This window comes from Mytilus trossulus, chromosome 4 (assembly GCF_036588685.1).
Source record: "Mytilus trossulus isolate FHL-02 chromosome 4, PNRI_Mtr1.1.1.hap1, whole genome shotgun sequence".
Classification (NCBI taxonomy): domain Eukaryota; kingdom Metazoa; phylum Mollusca; class Bivalvia; order Mytilida; family Mytilidae; genus Mytilus; species Mytilus trossulus.
Genome location: NC_086376.1, coordinates 64639864 through 64656169, shown reverse-complemented (window position 1 = coordinate 64656169; position 16306 = coordinate 64639864). Strand labels below are relative to the sequence as shown.

Genomic DNA, 16306 nt, shown 5'->3' with positions numbered 1-16306 from the left:
AATGAATTATTGTGCTTCTTTGATATGCCAAATCTAACGTGTTAAGATTCTTAATTTTTGGTCCTGTTTTTAAATTGATCTACATTAAGGTCCAAAGGGTCCAAATTTAAAATCAGCTTGATTTTAATAAAAATTGAATTTTTGGGGTTCTTTGATATGGTGAGTCTTAACATGTACTTAGATTTTTGATTATGGGCCCAGTTTTCAAGTTGGTCCGATCAAAAATTGAATTCTTCAGGTTCTATGATATTCTGAATTTAACCATGTATTTAGATTTTGGATATTGGACCAAAACAGGTAAATGTCCAATTTAAAATTTTTAAGTTGAAGTTCTTTATAGACCACATTCAATCTGTGTCAGAAACCTATGTTGTGTCAACTATTTAACCACAATCCAAATTTAGAGCTGTATCTAGCTTGAATGTTGTGTCCATACTAGCCCCAACCGTTCAGGTTTCCACCTCTGCAGTCGTATAAAGCAGCACCCTGCGGAGTATCTGTTCCATTCATTTGTTTTTTCTTAATTTGTGTGAATTAACATTGTTTATACAGTAAATGCTAATTACTACACTTGCATACCACAACAAATACTGTATTGGTACATGTATCACTTATATTTGTATCCATATAACAAAACAAAAAATGAAAAGGAATAATTTTGCAATACCTTTTGAGTACTAAATAGCTTTTTAGGTATTTAGACATATTTTAAGACTTATTAAGTAGATGTTGATGATATCTGCTTGACATGCTTCAAATTCGATCAGATTACTTTTGGAGCAGTTATGAGTCTTTGAAGCATGCTCACAAAGGTTCTTTTGGTGAAATCATTTTTATTTTGGTCAAAATTTTTCTTTGCTTCGACCAGCTTTGGAGGAGATATAAAGAATTGATATAAATCAGCACAGAGGTTGACTTCCGATCTTATTTAGCCCCAATAATCATGTCAGACTTAAGCCATTGTCATTACTTAAAACCAATAAATGTATTCTAATCTGAGTAAGAAATTCGACATTTTAATTTTTTTTTTTACTTATGCCGTGACACTGACGATCCACCACAAAGTAATGTAAATATTATAGAACCATACCAATAGTAAGCAAATACATATAAAAAAGATGAGGTATGATTGCCAATGAGACAATTCTCCACAAGAGACCAAATCGACACAGAAATTAACAATTCCCAGCTACAAAATGTATCCAAGACCAAAGATGTAGAACATGTTCTATCATAATCATTTGGTAACTAATGTAATTACTGTCTCCCCATGTCTGTATTGAACATAAAAAATATCAAATAAATAACACTCCTAATGCTCAGATCGGTTGTCACCGTGCAACACAGTTATTAACACCATATAGGAAAAACATAGAACTTTATTGTCATAAGACACTGTCAAACATCCAAACACACTATCCACACTCATCTGTGTCCACACTTGTAAGAGTAACAATAGATGTTTTTCTTGTTTTCAGATCCGTAAGTCACATTACAGAGATGTTTTGTATATATCATAACTGCGTTTAGAGCGTTTGCGTGATGACTTCTTTTTGTGTGTGTATGCTTATATAATTGCTACTATTAGTCAATTACAATGATACAGATGTTTCTTAACTAATGATTTTTATTAATTTTTTGTTCGTAAACCAAAAAAAACTATGCTGGAAATGATAAAACATTTGGTAAAATGTGCACACGTGCATTACGACAGTGTTAAAACTTTGTATTAGGATGGGTAATTTACAATGTACGAAAAGCTGCCTTTGCTGATATTAGTAGTTAATATCAATTCTTCAAAGATAAGTAGAAAAGACTCATCAAAGATACCAGGATTACAATCTTGTACACCACGAAGACACGAGTCGTCTTCTAAAGACTCACCAGTGATGCTCAAATAAAAAAATACTATTATAACGTACGAAGTTTAAAATCATTCAGGATACCTTATTCGAAAAGGTTTTGTCAAATACAGCTATTAAGGTAATGTATTTCTGGAGTAGAAAATCCAGGGTCTTTTGAACAATCCGATAAAAACGGGACAGAAGACATCCGTTAACGTCGACTTACAAAGTGTTCTAAAGTGAAGCCACTCTTTAAGAACTGCAAAGCAATGCCTGGTTATATAGTATTAATACACTGACTACACACCAGTAAAGACATGTAAAGGGTGTATTAACAAATTTGTGGGAACACTTGATGAACATTTTTAGTTGAATAAGGTAATAATTTATTCAGAATTAAGAACTATATATACACAATAGAAAACTAGTGCAAGAAAGTCACAAAGCACTTTATTTATATGCTTTGTGACATACCAAATGACATGAGAAAAAAAGTCGGCAATCAAAGACATGCGTGGGATAACTAACGTAAAGTACCACCACTTGTCGTCTGCAAGTGTCAACTTCCCATCGTATATAGTTTGATAGACAAGTAACAAGCAAGACAGAGGAAGGATGAAACCGAATATGTCTAACCATAGTTCTTTATTTTTATATTTATCTCCATTTTGACCGATTTATATCTCAAATATATATCCGCAACTCCTTGAACTATTTATTTTATCAACATAGTTTAACTGTCACTGTTTATTTCTACCGAAAAATCAAACAGAAATTATCGATATACGTTTGATCTCTTGTCAAATTATGCGGTTTTTTAAATGAATTTGATAAATTATTATGTCATTTTCGTGTTTAAATAATTTACATGATAAGATATAAATATTTAAGTTTTGGAATATATGACTGATAATTCAAGATTATAAACATAAAGGTGACAGAGTAAATAAATATTCTAGTCTAGATGGCTAACAGACTCAATAATTAAGTTAAATATATATAGTACAGGGTGTACTTGAATTGCAAAAATTGTGAACTAATAGCTTTGGCGGGAAAAGTAGGATGGGAAGCTCGGCAATGTAAGAAGGGCATATTTTTGATAGTTTTTTTTTTACCGGAAGTTAAGAACTTTTGCAAGAAACCAGTGTTTTAAAGTTTACTTAAGAAAAAAAAACTCTGTTTCCAGTATAGTTGTAATATTAATATACATGTACTTTCATTATATTCATTTCTTCTTTTGAAGTATCAAATTGTTCATGTTAGAGTTCTAGTGGAACATAAACCTTGAGTGAAAAAGCGTACGCAACGACCAAGCATAAAAAAATGAGCGCAACGACCAAGCATAAAAAATGAGCGCAACGACCAAGCATAAAAATGAGCGCAACGACCAAGCATAAAAAATCAGCGCAACGACCAAGCATAAAAAATCAGCGAGTGCGGAGATTTAATTTTAATTAGATTGAATTCAGATCAGTATGTTTTCACTTGGTCGCATAGGGTTCCAATTTTCAACGCAATTAGGCTGAAAATGTATCCACAACGGAAACATCCAATAGCAAAATTACTTTAGAAAATGAACACCAACTTCTTTTACTGTTTTGTACTTACGACAAAAACTATCATTTATATAAGACTGCATGTGATCAAATTACTGTTTTACTCTAAGACATTATACCGAGCACTAAACATGCATATTCACTGATTCACTGTGTTTGTATGTTTTATCAAAGATAATTTACATCAACAAATTTGTCATTCTGGTGAGCAAAAAACAACATGCACTAGGATTCCTTCTAAGATATAGCAAATGAGAGACAGGTGTATATCTATGCTGAGCGCCCTTTAATTCGAAGTAAGGTGGCAAGATATTTGTAAGTTATGAAACATGGTGCCATTAAACCAATTACCAGCTATTCGTCTTCAGAAGAACAATCAACAAACAAGTCAGAACGACATGCCGTTCAAGTGGAGATATGTTGTATGCACCTTAATTTGACAAGAAGATATGTATGTTGCGCAACATGCACGTCAAATGAATGTTTTACCAATTACGATTAGAAGACATAAGATATAGGAGCCGTTGTTTTCTTTTTATGTTTTCCCTTTTTACGCCCTAAAATTACTTTTAGAAAAATAAATTGGGAAAGTTACAAGATGTGACTTGAAGTTTTATCCAGTAAAAAAGATAAGTTGTGAAATAGATCAATTCTAAAAGCATGCCAATGACAAAATTGTGCCATTGGCTTTTATAAATCTTTCTTGTCAGTGGTGATTGAATGTTGGCATCAAATAAGGCTTATGAATCACTCTCTGAACATGTTCGGTACAGCCAGATAACAGATAAATTGTTCGGGAAACTATTGTTCCGCGATGAAAGTCTCCCGTTCGGAACATCGTAATTTCTATTTTGACCGATTGTTACTTGTTTGACGTCCAGTAACAAATGTTGTATACCTATTCAGGACTAGGACACATTGACAACCATGACAGCGCGTCAATTACTCAATGTAGGTCGAGCGACATGAATGACGTGAAATTGTCACTGCCATTGAAAAATTAAGTTATGTTGGATATGGGCAGATATTTTGCCATATGATAAGCAAATTAAGGAACCCCCGTGCATATATTTATCGTACAAGAGACAACGATACTAACCCCACACAATTCGTCGGTCTTATATTCCAATTCCGACAGGACGTGGCTGCGAATTCATACATCCCGTACAACCAACCGGTCGCCAACTTGTCGCTTTTCCTGCCATACCCCAGTCAACCGTCAACCTAAGATGTATTTCTGTTTCACCCTACACACGTTGTATTTTTCATTCGTATTCCAAAGAAATCGCCTTGGATATTTGACAGGAAACTGGTTCTGATTCAGAGTCGAACATTAATAATGATTATTTTATAAATATAGCAGTTTTTTTTTAGGATGAACCGACGGCATATTTCTGTTAGATTAACTCAAATCCCAAGATCGTGTAACTTTACTAAACATGCACTTCCTTCTGACACAACAAGTTCAAAGTGTGTTTCCGTGCTTGTATTAGTAATTAATCTTCTATAATACACAATTATATATATTGAAAGGATTGCTCAGTGGCGTAGTAGTGCACTGACAATTCGGATGGACAAACTTTTGAAAGCGACATGCAATTTTTCATATTTTATTTTTATTTTGGCAAAAATTGGAGAGAAATTGGGAAAACTTAATATTTGTACTTAAACGACAAATGTAGTCAATGTAAAGCAGTATCTGCTTTTTTGTCATGGCATTTTCAGATTATTAATCGATTGATTAGTATGAATATTCATCATGGTAGCTTCCGACTTGTTGCTTTAGTAAAGGCATGACGAGAACCTGATAGTACTTGACCGATACGGTTAGTCGGAATTTCTAACGTTATGCGAGGTAAAAACCGCAGGAACCGTCCTTAGTTTGGCCCGGCCGGCGAAGAACCCACGACCTCTCGCACTCGTCCCGAGCATTCCTCTCTCTTCATTAGATTAGGAGTATGAGGTGAAATGCCAGTCTGACATTTAAGGTTAAAAAAAAGCAATGTTCAAAACCGAATGATTGATTGGTCGACATCGATTAACGAGCATTAACGAGCACTTTAACTGGAATTTCGTACCATAAATTGATGAATACATTTATATCCAAATTTCAAGAATTGAAAAGTATAAATAAATCCAAGAAAGGAAGGCGAATGAATATGAACAGGATACTAGTATTACAAGTTTCTTGCTTTTGATGGCGCGTTCATAGTATCGAAAGTGCATGCAGAAAATATTTTGTGGCAAGGTATGTTGATGAGCGTTAGGATAGTCGATCGCGGGATGCACAAGTGCGAAGCCACGTCCGGTCAGAATAGGGAGGTTAAATCTGATGCCTCGTGTAGAGGGATTGTCACGCTCTCTACACTTCAAGAACCCTTCAGGTAACAACTCTTCGAGGGGTCTTATAGTGGACTGTTGTTAGGGAAAATGTCTGTCCTTATTTTCAAGTGGCATTTCATATTTCTGTGCCACCTTGATCCCTGATAGTCTCTATTACATACCTACCTATAGTATTTTTGTCGATTTGTTAGGGTCCTGAAACATGCTTGGACTGTTTGCCACTGGACGTAAATTTGATTGTGATCTTTAGTGAATACAAATTTCTTTGTCATCTGGTGGTACCATGTTAACATATAAGAACTAGGATATATATGTCCGGTTCACGTTACCGGTCATTAATCTTACCGACACCAATTATTTAATTACTTCAAACAGGTGTAACAAAAAACAACAGTTAGTTGTTGTTCCATTAATTAATTTGTTAAGTTTTTTGTAACACGTCAATATATCTAAGATAAATTGTTATTAAATGTTTAAGTGTAGACGAGCGACATTGGCTTTTCACCTTACCCAAAGGCGATGTAAGCTATTTCTAGAACACTTGTTTGATATATGCATTGTCGTATTTCTATCATTTAAACGCCAGGCATAAAAAAAACAACGTTTAATTCTCTGGCAGATGGTTGCGCAGATATACATGATTTACTATTGGTTTCTTGGCGTCCAGTGGCAAATATTTCATTTTCGCATGTTTAGGTGATCAGGTGTACTAAATTGCAAGAAAGATAAGGGAAATGATCAAAAAGGGCAAATGTTCAAGTGTGATTTTGTCAATAATTGTGATTTTGTCATAAATAAGAATCGCCACAAACTTGTCCTCTAAAGATGTTGGGTTTTTGTTTTTGTTATCATCATAAGCTGGTCAATATTGCGTTGATCGTGACGGTACTTTTGTAAGAGCCTAGCCTAGGACGTTAAAATTTCCGAGAAAAAAATGGTGACAATAATTGTCACTATTTAGTTTTGGACATTTTGTTATTCATTGTTGATCAAATCCAACCAATATTATGTACAAAAGTATGATCATTGCACATTTATCAATCATTTATGACATAGTACAATATCGAAATATGAGGCAAATGCAAGCCTTATATAATTAATGTCTTGTTTCAATTTACCCTCAATTTAACCAAAAAAAAGTTATCAAGGCAAATTGATCGTAAATTGCGTAATATACATGTATGATCTATACAGCAAGTGGTCGATCCCCGACTTATTAGACGAATTAATTCCAACTCTCATCCGAAACAACAATCATATAAAAGTTTCTCATCCAGTCAAATCAATGTAGATTATAAAATGCCACATACCAAACCAGTGCAAATAAACATAACTATTAATCTTCCTCTAAAAATATCAATTGTGCAAAGTCGGTTGCACCATGAATCAATCTTAAAACATGGTGTTGATCCGTTTACTTTTCAAATATGTATCTTAAATGCCAGATTTAATAACCAGATATGACATATCTTTAAAATTACAAATTTTGATTCTTCAAAAATATGCACATTGTAAATTTAAAGGGATATTTATTATTTGTTATTTAGACTTATTACAGATAGTCCTTGTATTAGCGCTGACTTAGCATATTATATGCTGCACAGGTACGCCTTTATATGATACATTAAATATATATAAACCCATACTGTTGTGATGAATCCCAACTACTTTTTGATTGACCAAGTTTTAGAAATACAGTAAATACTAGAGTGTCTTAATAGTTTATCTACTACATAAACAAATCATCGTTCTGAATATATATAAAATGTTTGCCACTGGACGTTAAGCAAACAACAAGTAAAAAAAATCACAATAAGTTCGTTACTTAGAGATACTTTTCCCAATAATGTTATGAAGTTAAATCAAACAGATTTCCAATTCAGATTAAGGGTTGGGATAAGTTACTTCACACGTTCAAGTTTCTCTTCAAATGTGTGACGATCATAATATCGGTCCACTCTTTTGAAGACTGAACTATAACGCTGTAGTCATTAATTAGGCGGAAGACGACCTGTCCAAAATCCTGTCTTTTTTATTTAAGTGACATAGAACATTTTTTTACATGACATCATTAGACTAAATTTAATGATATGCTTGTCGGAGCATGATATTAGGGTTTCAACAAATGCTTCAGCGTGGTTATGTACTCTGAAAGAAGAGGGAGGGATCTGGCAAATTAGTAATTACACTACACCAGTTCAAAATACAGAAACCTAGTATTTAGCAAACTTCTTCAGACAAGATACAACCTACGGCAGTGTTGTGGTATAATGGTTGACAACAGTGTCAAATCCTAGCCTAAACGGAAGACAAAACGGACCACGGAAACCTCTTAAACCGCAATAGTAACAAAAAGCAGAAGAAACAATGGGCGGGAACTGCTTAAACCACAATAGTGACAAAAAGCAGAACTGAACAGGCGAACCTCTTAAAATACAAGTGTTGACAAAAAGCAGAAATAACAATCGCCTGACCTTAGTCTGACCGTTTTTATTGGATGACATAGCTGAAAGTTTTATATGCTTAAATAAACAAAGATTTGCTCTTATAAGGCATTTAAAGAGATTATACGGATTTAACTTAAACTATCTTTAATATGGATTAATGTTTGGTGTATTGAAAAATTGGTCACACAGTCCTCATAGAACCTGCTAAAAGCTTGTTTAAAGTGTATGTCAACTGTGAATTACGGATACTAACCCAAAGTACGGAGTCCTTAAAACTTTTAGAATGTCTCCATGTTTTCAAACATAAGCAAACAAAATTAAATATAGATGAAAATGTAAATAATATATTTGTCAATATAAGATAGATTTGTTTGTATATGTCTAATGAAATGTGGATAAAATTCGGTAATTAAAAAGAAAATGTATATAAATGTCATCCTATTCCGTCTATCAAATATTGCAATTTACATAATTCAGACTTATGCTGGTAAGTTGTCTCGCCTGACCTGTTAAACACATTATTTAATACACTTGAACAAAAAGTTACAATGGATGGTGTTTTCTATAAGGTTCGCGTTATATCCTGCATTTGTCAGACACAGGGGCATGAACATAGTGAATTTTTACTATTAGAAACACGAAATAAAAAAACAACGTATACAGGAAATCACCTAAATAAAATAAAGTGGCAGTCTGAAGATCTACTTACATGAAATAACATAAAAAAAAAAAAAAAATCAGGAAATGATTTTTTTTTACTAGTACCCACAATTTGCCGTATATATTTGTATATGAAAGAAGAAATATCAAAGTCTTACCTTGTCTGGGATCCGGAAAATGTAGTCCATCATTTGTATCACATGTTGCAGGAATTATTAAAATAATGTATATTAATTTAAATGATAAATGAAAATTACATAACGTAACTAAGAGTGTCTTCATCCTTAATGGTGTACCTTGACAGGAGGCTACATCTGTATCAAATCAAGAATCGACATATTCAGATTAAAAAAATCTCCATTGAAAATTTAAATCATTAATAAACTAATTAGTTTATCTATTTGTAAACCATATCCAGCATTTTAATGCTAGACGGCGATACCATTTTCACAAAGTGTTTTGGTTGTAAGATCATTGAGTTGTTCCGTTATTTGATAAAGTGCATTGAACAATTAAATATGATGTTGTAGACCCGCGTGAATAAACTTTCTGACAGCACAATGATAAGGGTCAACGATCCTGATAAGTTTGTATTACTCACAATCAGACGTCTACCCCTTTAACAAATCTTAAGATTCACAATTTGACCGTCAAAGTTATCGAACGTTCGTTTTATTTAAAAATCCTGGTATCACAGATACGACTTTTATGTTGCTCATAGATACATATAGTCAGTGCTCACTGTATAAGATCTGTATAAATAAATAATATGATTCATTTTCCAAAAATTATGTAAGAGCAAGTCAGCATGCTGTTTTCTTTAAAGTCTTCTTGATTTCACTATTTTTTTTCTTGCTGGCCTTGAAAAAAAGGTTACCGTACACAACTTAAATTCTTTCCGCTAAAAAATGTCACAAATCCATGCAAATAGATATCATAAATATTTCACCTTATTGTGAACATCACTCGTTATAGGTCGGTGTTTGATAATCAAATTCAAACTTCGAGCAAAACTTTATTTGTAAATAAACACATATAATGTCTACTCTGGCGACAAATTTATTCTAGTAATCGGCCGTCAATGTAGTCTCCATATGAGGCTCTCGGATGCTTTATACTGAATCAAATCCCCGATGTTCGTGCCAGCGTGTACCTTTGATCATTATATTCTCAGTAATTACAAACTTATTTTAATTCATACGAGATATATGAATGAAAAACTTCACAATCGACAGAACACAGTATAAAACCTCGTTTGTTGAATATGAACATTTTTATGAATAGGTAAGCCCTTTAACATTTAGAAACGATGCGTAAATATAACAAACACCGTGAGATCATTTTTACACTTCAGTTACTAAGTTTAGTATTAAGCTCTATCCAAAATAGATTTGTATCCCGAGTCAGCTTTTAACTTGCAGCGAAATATACATCTGCTCGTAATTGCACCTGTAGTGTTTATAATGCGACATCAAAAGTAGAAAAAGGATTTTTCTCTAAGATTTATATATATCTGCTATGAAGATTATAGATTATCATACTGCTCCAGACTTACTTTTTATAGGACGTTTGTTAATTGTTTAACTTGATCATTAATTACGCTGAACAAGTGCATCTTCCTAGAATAAACAAACAATAACAGTAGTGTAAAGAAAGCCGTAGAAAACGCTTCTCTCTATTTTCTATTTTTTAATGTATTTCTTATGGGGAAAATAATAATACTATTGGGTTCTCTGCAGCTTTCCATACGTCATTTATCACTGCAGTGTAGCATTTTGCAGTAAGTCAACATATAATTCTACGTAAAATCATAAACATTAGACTAAAACAATAATGTTGTATGCATGACATTTATGCACTCTGTTGAGCTTTGTATTTCTAGATTCGCTTTATAGGGAGTATATGTACAAGAGAGTTGAAACATATACCGAAAAAACATTCAGTTGAAAAAACTGGCAAGGCAATGGAAAAGAGAACTATAAAAGACAAAAAGAAAAGAAACTGACACAACATACAAAACACAAGGACTAAGCAACACGGAATCCACAAAAAACGAGTGGATCTCGAATGCACCAGAAGTAAATCCTGCTCCACACACAGAGTTTTCACATGTTATCTGCATTGACGGCTGACATATTATTGCTTTTTTTCAAAATGTCGATGTTTCACATGTAAATTGCATTACCGGATGACTATTGCTTTTTTTCTTCAAAATGTCGATACTCTGAAATTTCTGTCAATTAATTATCTGTTAGTGAATATATAGTGTTTCCATTCCAAACCGTTAGTCTCATCATATGAATACCTGCATAGATTATACTTATGTTGCCAGTCTGTCAAATTAATTTTTATTCGTATTACCAAAGACCGTGATAATAATGAATTCTGTAAACCGCAATGCTCTCTCAGTTGCCTTAAAAGTTTCGATTTCATTTGATACATTTTGCTATTACAAGACATCCATGCCGTAGCCATAATATCGTCCCTTTCCTTTGTATGTTTTTTTTTTATACCGAATGTGATTTTTTATTTGTCATGCCGCACCACGGCGGAAGCCACTAATGTAGGAGGAAGCACTTACCCTTCCGGAGTACTCGAGTTCACCACTTGTTTTTTTCTGATTCTGGTGGGATTCTGTGTTGTGCGAGAACAGTTATATATTTTTCATCCTTTCTTCTTCGTGCAATTGTATGTTTTTGGATTGCCCTGGTCCAAATAATTCAGTCGTTATATACCGCTGCTCTACGACAACCCCCCGGTCAGTCTCAGTTCTGATCCGCATACTACTATTCACACTAATTGACGAAGTAAAGGAAAATAGTTCAAGAACGGAAACAATCACTGTACAGAGTTTGGCTCTACGATAAACTCGCGTGGGGGAAAATGGAATGGGAGAAGGATTTAATTAATCGAATAAGGATTGCCCAATTTGTATATTCGTCCTTTTTTTTAATCAGATTAAATTTTGTATCTAGTTAAAACTGTATTTATGTACATGCGCGAAGTCATGCTGTTTTGTAGGGTTGAAACGGTTTTATCTAAATTTCTACTCATTTTATCTATACATGCAAATTGCGTGCTGTTTCAACACTTGAAATGTCATAGTTTAACAATTAATTATGAAAACATCAAACAAAAGTACTTATTTATAATATTTGCAAACATTCACATAAAAAGATACAACTGGCACATTAATCTTATCTGACGGAGTGCTGCAACAAACGGTGCATGTTGATAAATGGTGTTTAGTTAAAACTTAGTATTTATCAAAATGTTTACAAAACTAGAGGCTCTAGAAAACATATATTGCTCATACTGTTGATTCTGTTTTAAATGTTGACATAAAATGTCGCTGGTGCGGTGTATTTGTTCATAAAATGTTAAAAATCATTCGAAACACTAACTCGAATAATTCAGCGCCCTCTATCGGTCATTGTCCTCCTTTTAATGGAGTGATCGAAGTGATCGTAATATAACGACTGGATTATTCGGGTTATCGAAACACTAAGATTGTTCTCTCTTTCAAACGTTCAACAATGACATACGCTGGCGACCATTTTCAATTGTTCTCGTGTATTTCAACAGTGTTTCAAGCAATCACTGGGGGTATTGTTTATGTGTTGAAGACAACGACTTCATAATACTACAAAATGTATATGCTTTCTAAGCGGAGATATACTGATGGTAATTGATTTTATGATAGACCGACCCTTCTCTCGTTTTTCAAACGAACTCTTTTTTTCTGACATAAACTTTAAACTTTCATACGTTTTGATGCTTATGTGGTCTCTTTGATGATAGTAAATGGTTTACAACATTTATGAAAGTTTTATTGAGGTAATGCATAGTTTTAGAATTTGCATAAATAAGGACTTGGTAAATTATTGGATATCAAAGAACATGTGGTATATAGGCTTGACACCAGTGTTTTAATGGGGTAAAGAAATGTTATCACTTTGGACCTCTCCCATCCGGTTCTTAAACATTTGATAAAGTAATCCATTAGTATGACACAGTGGAATGTATAAGTACGCAGCCACGTGCAGTCGTTATTCGTCGCTATTTCCGATATCCTGAGTATGATATTAGTTTTCTATGTTGTGATTTGTATACTGTTGCTTGTCTGTGGTTTTTTTGCCATTGCGTTGAATGTTTGAATCTGTATCTTTCGTCTCTCTTTTAAAAGAACAATTGCAGCAACTCAACACAACTTGAAGTTCTTCGAGGGTTTGTAGAACTGTACAAATTAGCTGGTACAATGTCTGCCCTACAGACCCACACTTTAATTATAGTACTTAGCATTCCACACATTGTTCGTCTATCATCCCGTTAGACCTACATTGCAGAACCTACCTATCAGTAAAAGTTGCTTAGTTCTCACTCTGAATATGTGACATATACTAAGTATGCCATTGGGCGTTCACCAAGCAAAAGCAATCAACGATTAAAATGTGCTACGATCGCCGGGTCTATCTACCTAAAGAAGAGTAGACATAACTTTTACGACAAACTTTGTAGGATTCGCCTCAGTGTGTAACAGGCTATATTTCAGGGTGTTAAGGTATCGGTATCTACGAACATGAACATAGATAACTTAAGATAAAAGCGGTTACAAGTACATCAGTGTAGATTTTATACAGCGGCGCAACAAACAGTATAAATACAAGAAAAAATGAATCAACAAATTTAAACACAAGCCAAACTTCTTTATCAACAAAACACTAGGCAAACTGCAATAGCAAAACAAAAGACAAACTACAATAACAAAACACCAGACAATTTGCAATAAAAAAAAACAACAAGCAAACTGCATAAAAATACACAGGACAAACCGCAATAACAAAACACAAGACACACTGCAATAACAAAGCATAAGACAAGGCAGTAACAAAACACAAGACAAACTGCAATAACAAAACACCAGACAAACTGCAATAACAAAACACAAGACAGCTGCATCAACAAAACACAAGGCAAATGGCACCAAAAAAACACAAGACAAATTGCATCAATAAAACACAAACCAAACTGTAATAACAAAACAAGACAAACTGCAATAACAAACCACAAGAAAAACTGCAATAACAAAACACAAGAAAAACTGCAAAAACAAAACACAAGAAAAATTGCAAAAACAAAATACAAGACAACTGCATCAACAAAACACAAGGCAAACTGCGATAACAAAACACAAGACAAACTGCATCAAATAAGACAAACTGCAATAAAAAAAAACATAAGGTAAACTGCAAAATCAAAACACAAGACAAATGCAATATCAAAACAAAAGACTAACTGCAATAACAAAACACAAGACAAACTGTTATAACAAAACAAGCCAAACTGTAATAACAAAACACAACACAAGACAAACTACAAAATTGAAATACAAAACAACTGCATCAACAAAACACAATGCAACAAAACAAAAGGCAAACTACATCAAAATCACACAACACAACTGCATCAACAAAACACAAGGCAAATGGCACCAAAAAAACACAAGACAAACTGTAATAACAAAACAAGACAAACTGCAATAACAAAACACGAGACAAACTGCAATAAAAAAACAAGACAAACTGCAATAACAATCTGGACGTCTCAGTCCTTACAGCTGAACGGACGTGCTGGGTCAGCTCTCCTTTACCCGCTATCTTCGATGAGGGTTTACAGTTAGATGTTCAACGACTTACTACTAAGATGACAGAAACCAATCCATGCCGTACAGAGAGACGTAGTAGTAGGCGTACCCGCGTTAACATGCCTCCAAAACCATTGTCTATTATGGGGAGTGTCATGCCGATTAACGTCCGAGGGCTGTATCCTAGGCTGTTGGGTGATACGACCTACATTTCACTGCCTCAGGGCTTTGGTCCTGATAACGCTTCCTGTCATCTTAGAACTACGTCCACGATGCATCTACCAGTACTCCATCATCGAGGCTAGCGGGCTGCCAAGCTGACCAAACTGGCCCTGAAAGCAGCCGTTAGTGAAGAAAAACATCAAAATAGTAAAAAAACCAAAATCTACTCACCAAAACCAAGATGGCGGCCTCCATATTGCGACCTCCACTACTTGTTCCTGACCCATGGCATCAAATCATTTAAAGCTCACCAAACGCCTTCGGGCACCGAGCCGACCGTGCGAGGGCTGAAAGGCCAGTCAAGGTCGTTAAACACTTCCATATATATAATAACAAACCACAAGAAAAACTGCAATAACAAACCACAAGAAAAACTGCAATAACAAACCACGAGACAAACTGCAATAACAAACCACGAGACAAACTGCAAAAACAAACCACAAGAAAAACTGCAATAACAAACCACAAGAAAAAATGCAATAACAAACCACGAGACTAACTGCAAAAATAAAATACAAAACAACTGCATCAACAAAACAAGGCACACTGCGATAACAAAACACAAGACAAACTTCAATAACAAAACACCAGACAAACTGCAATAACAAAACACAAGACAAATGCAATAATAAAACACAAGACTACCTGCATTAACAAAACACATGATAAACTGCAAAAACAAAAGAAAAGGCAAACTACATCAAAACCACACAACACAACTTCATCAACAAAATGCCAAACAAACTGCAATTACAAAACACAAGACAAACTGCATCCACAAGACAAACTACAAAAGAATTATACTACGCAGGAAAACTAGAAATCAAACAACAAAAAAATCACTAAAAACTGTGAAGCTGATCAACAAGATTAATGCAAACAGTACGGAACAGTCACTGCAGTTATGTTGAAATATTTCAAATTGATTGTATTTTATGGAAGCGTTCAATTCTGAAATTTTGCTAATGAACACAGCTTTACACTAATTTACCAGTAATACTTCTAATCAATAGTTCCTATAAAATGCATATATAGCTGAATACTGTGTGTCTATTGGTGAAATAATGCAGTATTCGTATTCATCGCTAAGATTTTTGCAACAATAAAGATTCAATAAAGCGCTGCCTGGTTTTCATTGTTAACAAATTCATCTGTTTCAATGTTGATCTCACAAATCTGCTTGTTCAGCAGAAATTCTCAGCGGCTCTATTTAATGTAATTTTTATAGAATATTTTACTAAAAGAGGGACGAAAGATACCAAAGGGACAGTCAAACTCGTAAATCTAAAACAAACTGACAACGCCATGGCTAAAAATGAAAAAGACAAACAGAAAAACAACAGTACACATGACACAACATAGAAAACTAAAGAATAAACAAAACTAAAGAATAAACAACACGAACCCCATACTAACTTGATATCCTGTATTTAGGGGACCATCAATCACCCAACAGATTATTATCTTTGACAACTGACAATACTTATTAATTAATATTAAATCAATTAACATTTGATGAACTCACAGTTAACCTTCTGTCATAATATTACTGTAAAATAGTTAAGTAAAATACTCCGATTTTGATCTACG

General features: G+C 33.9%; 1 protein-coding gene across 1 annotated transcript in view; it reads right to left on the bottom strand.

Annotated features, from left to right (window-relative positions):
* LOC134715754 (A disintegrin and metalloproteinase with thrombospondin motifs 7-like) overlaps positions 1–10180 on the bottom strand; it is a 54713-nt gene extending 44533 nt beyond the window's left edge. Inside the window, exon 1 of the mRNA XM_063578169.1 lies at positions 9009–10180. Within this exon, the coding sequence (XP_063434239.1) occupies positions 9009–9132 (124 nt within the window). The 5' untranslated portion in view covers positions 9133–10180. The remainder of the gene's footprint in view (positions 1–9008) is intronic.
* Positions 10181–16306: the final 6126 nt, after the last annotated feature.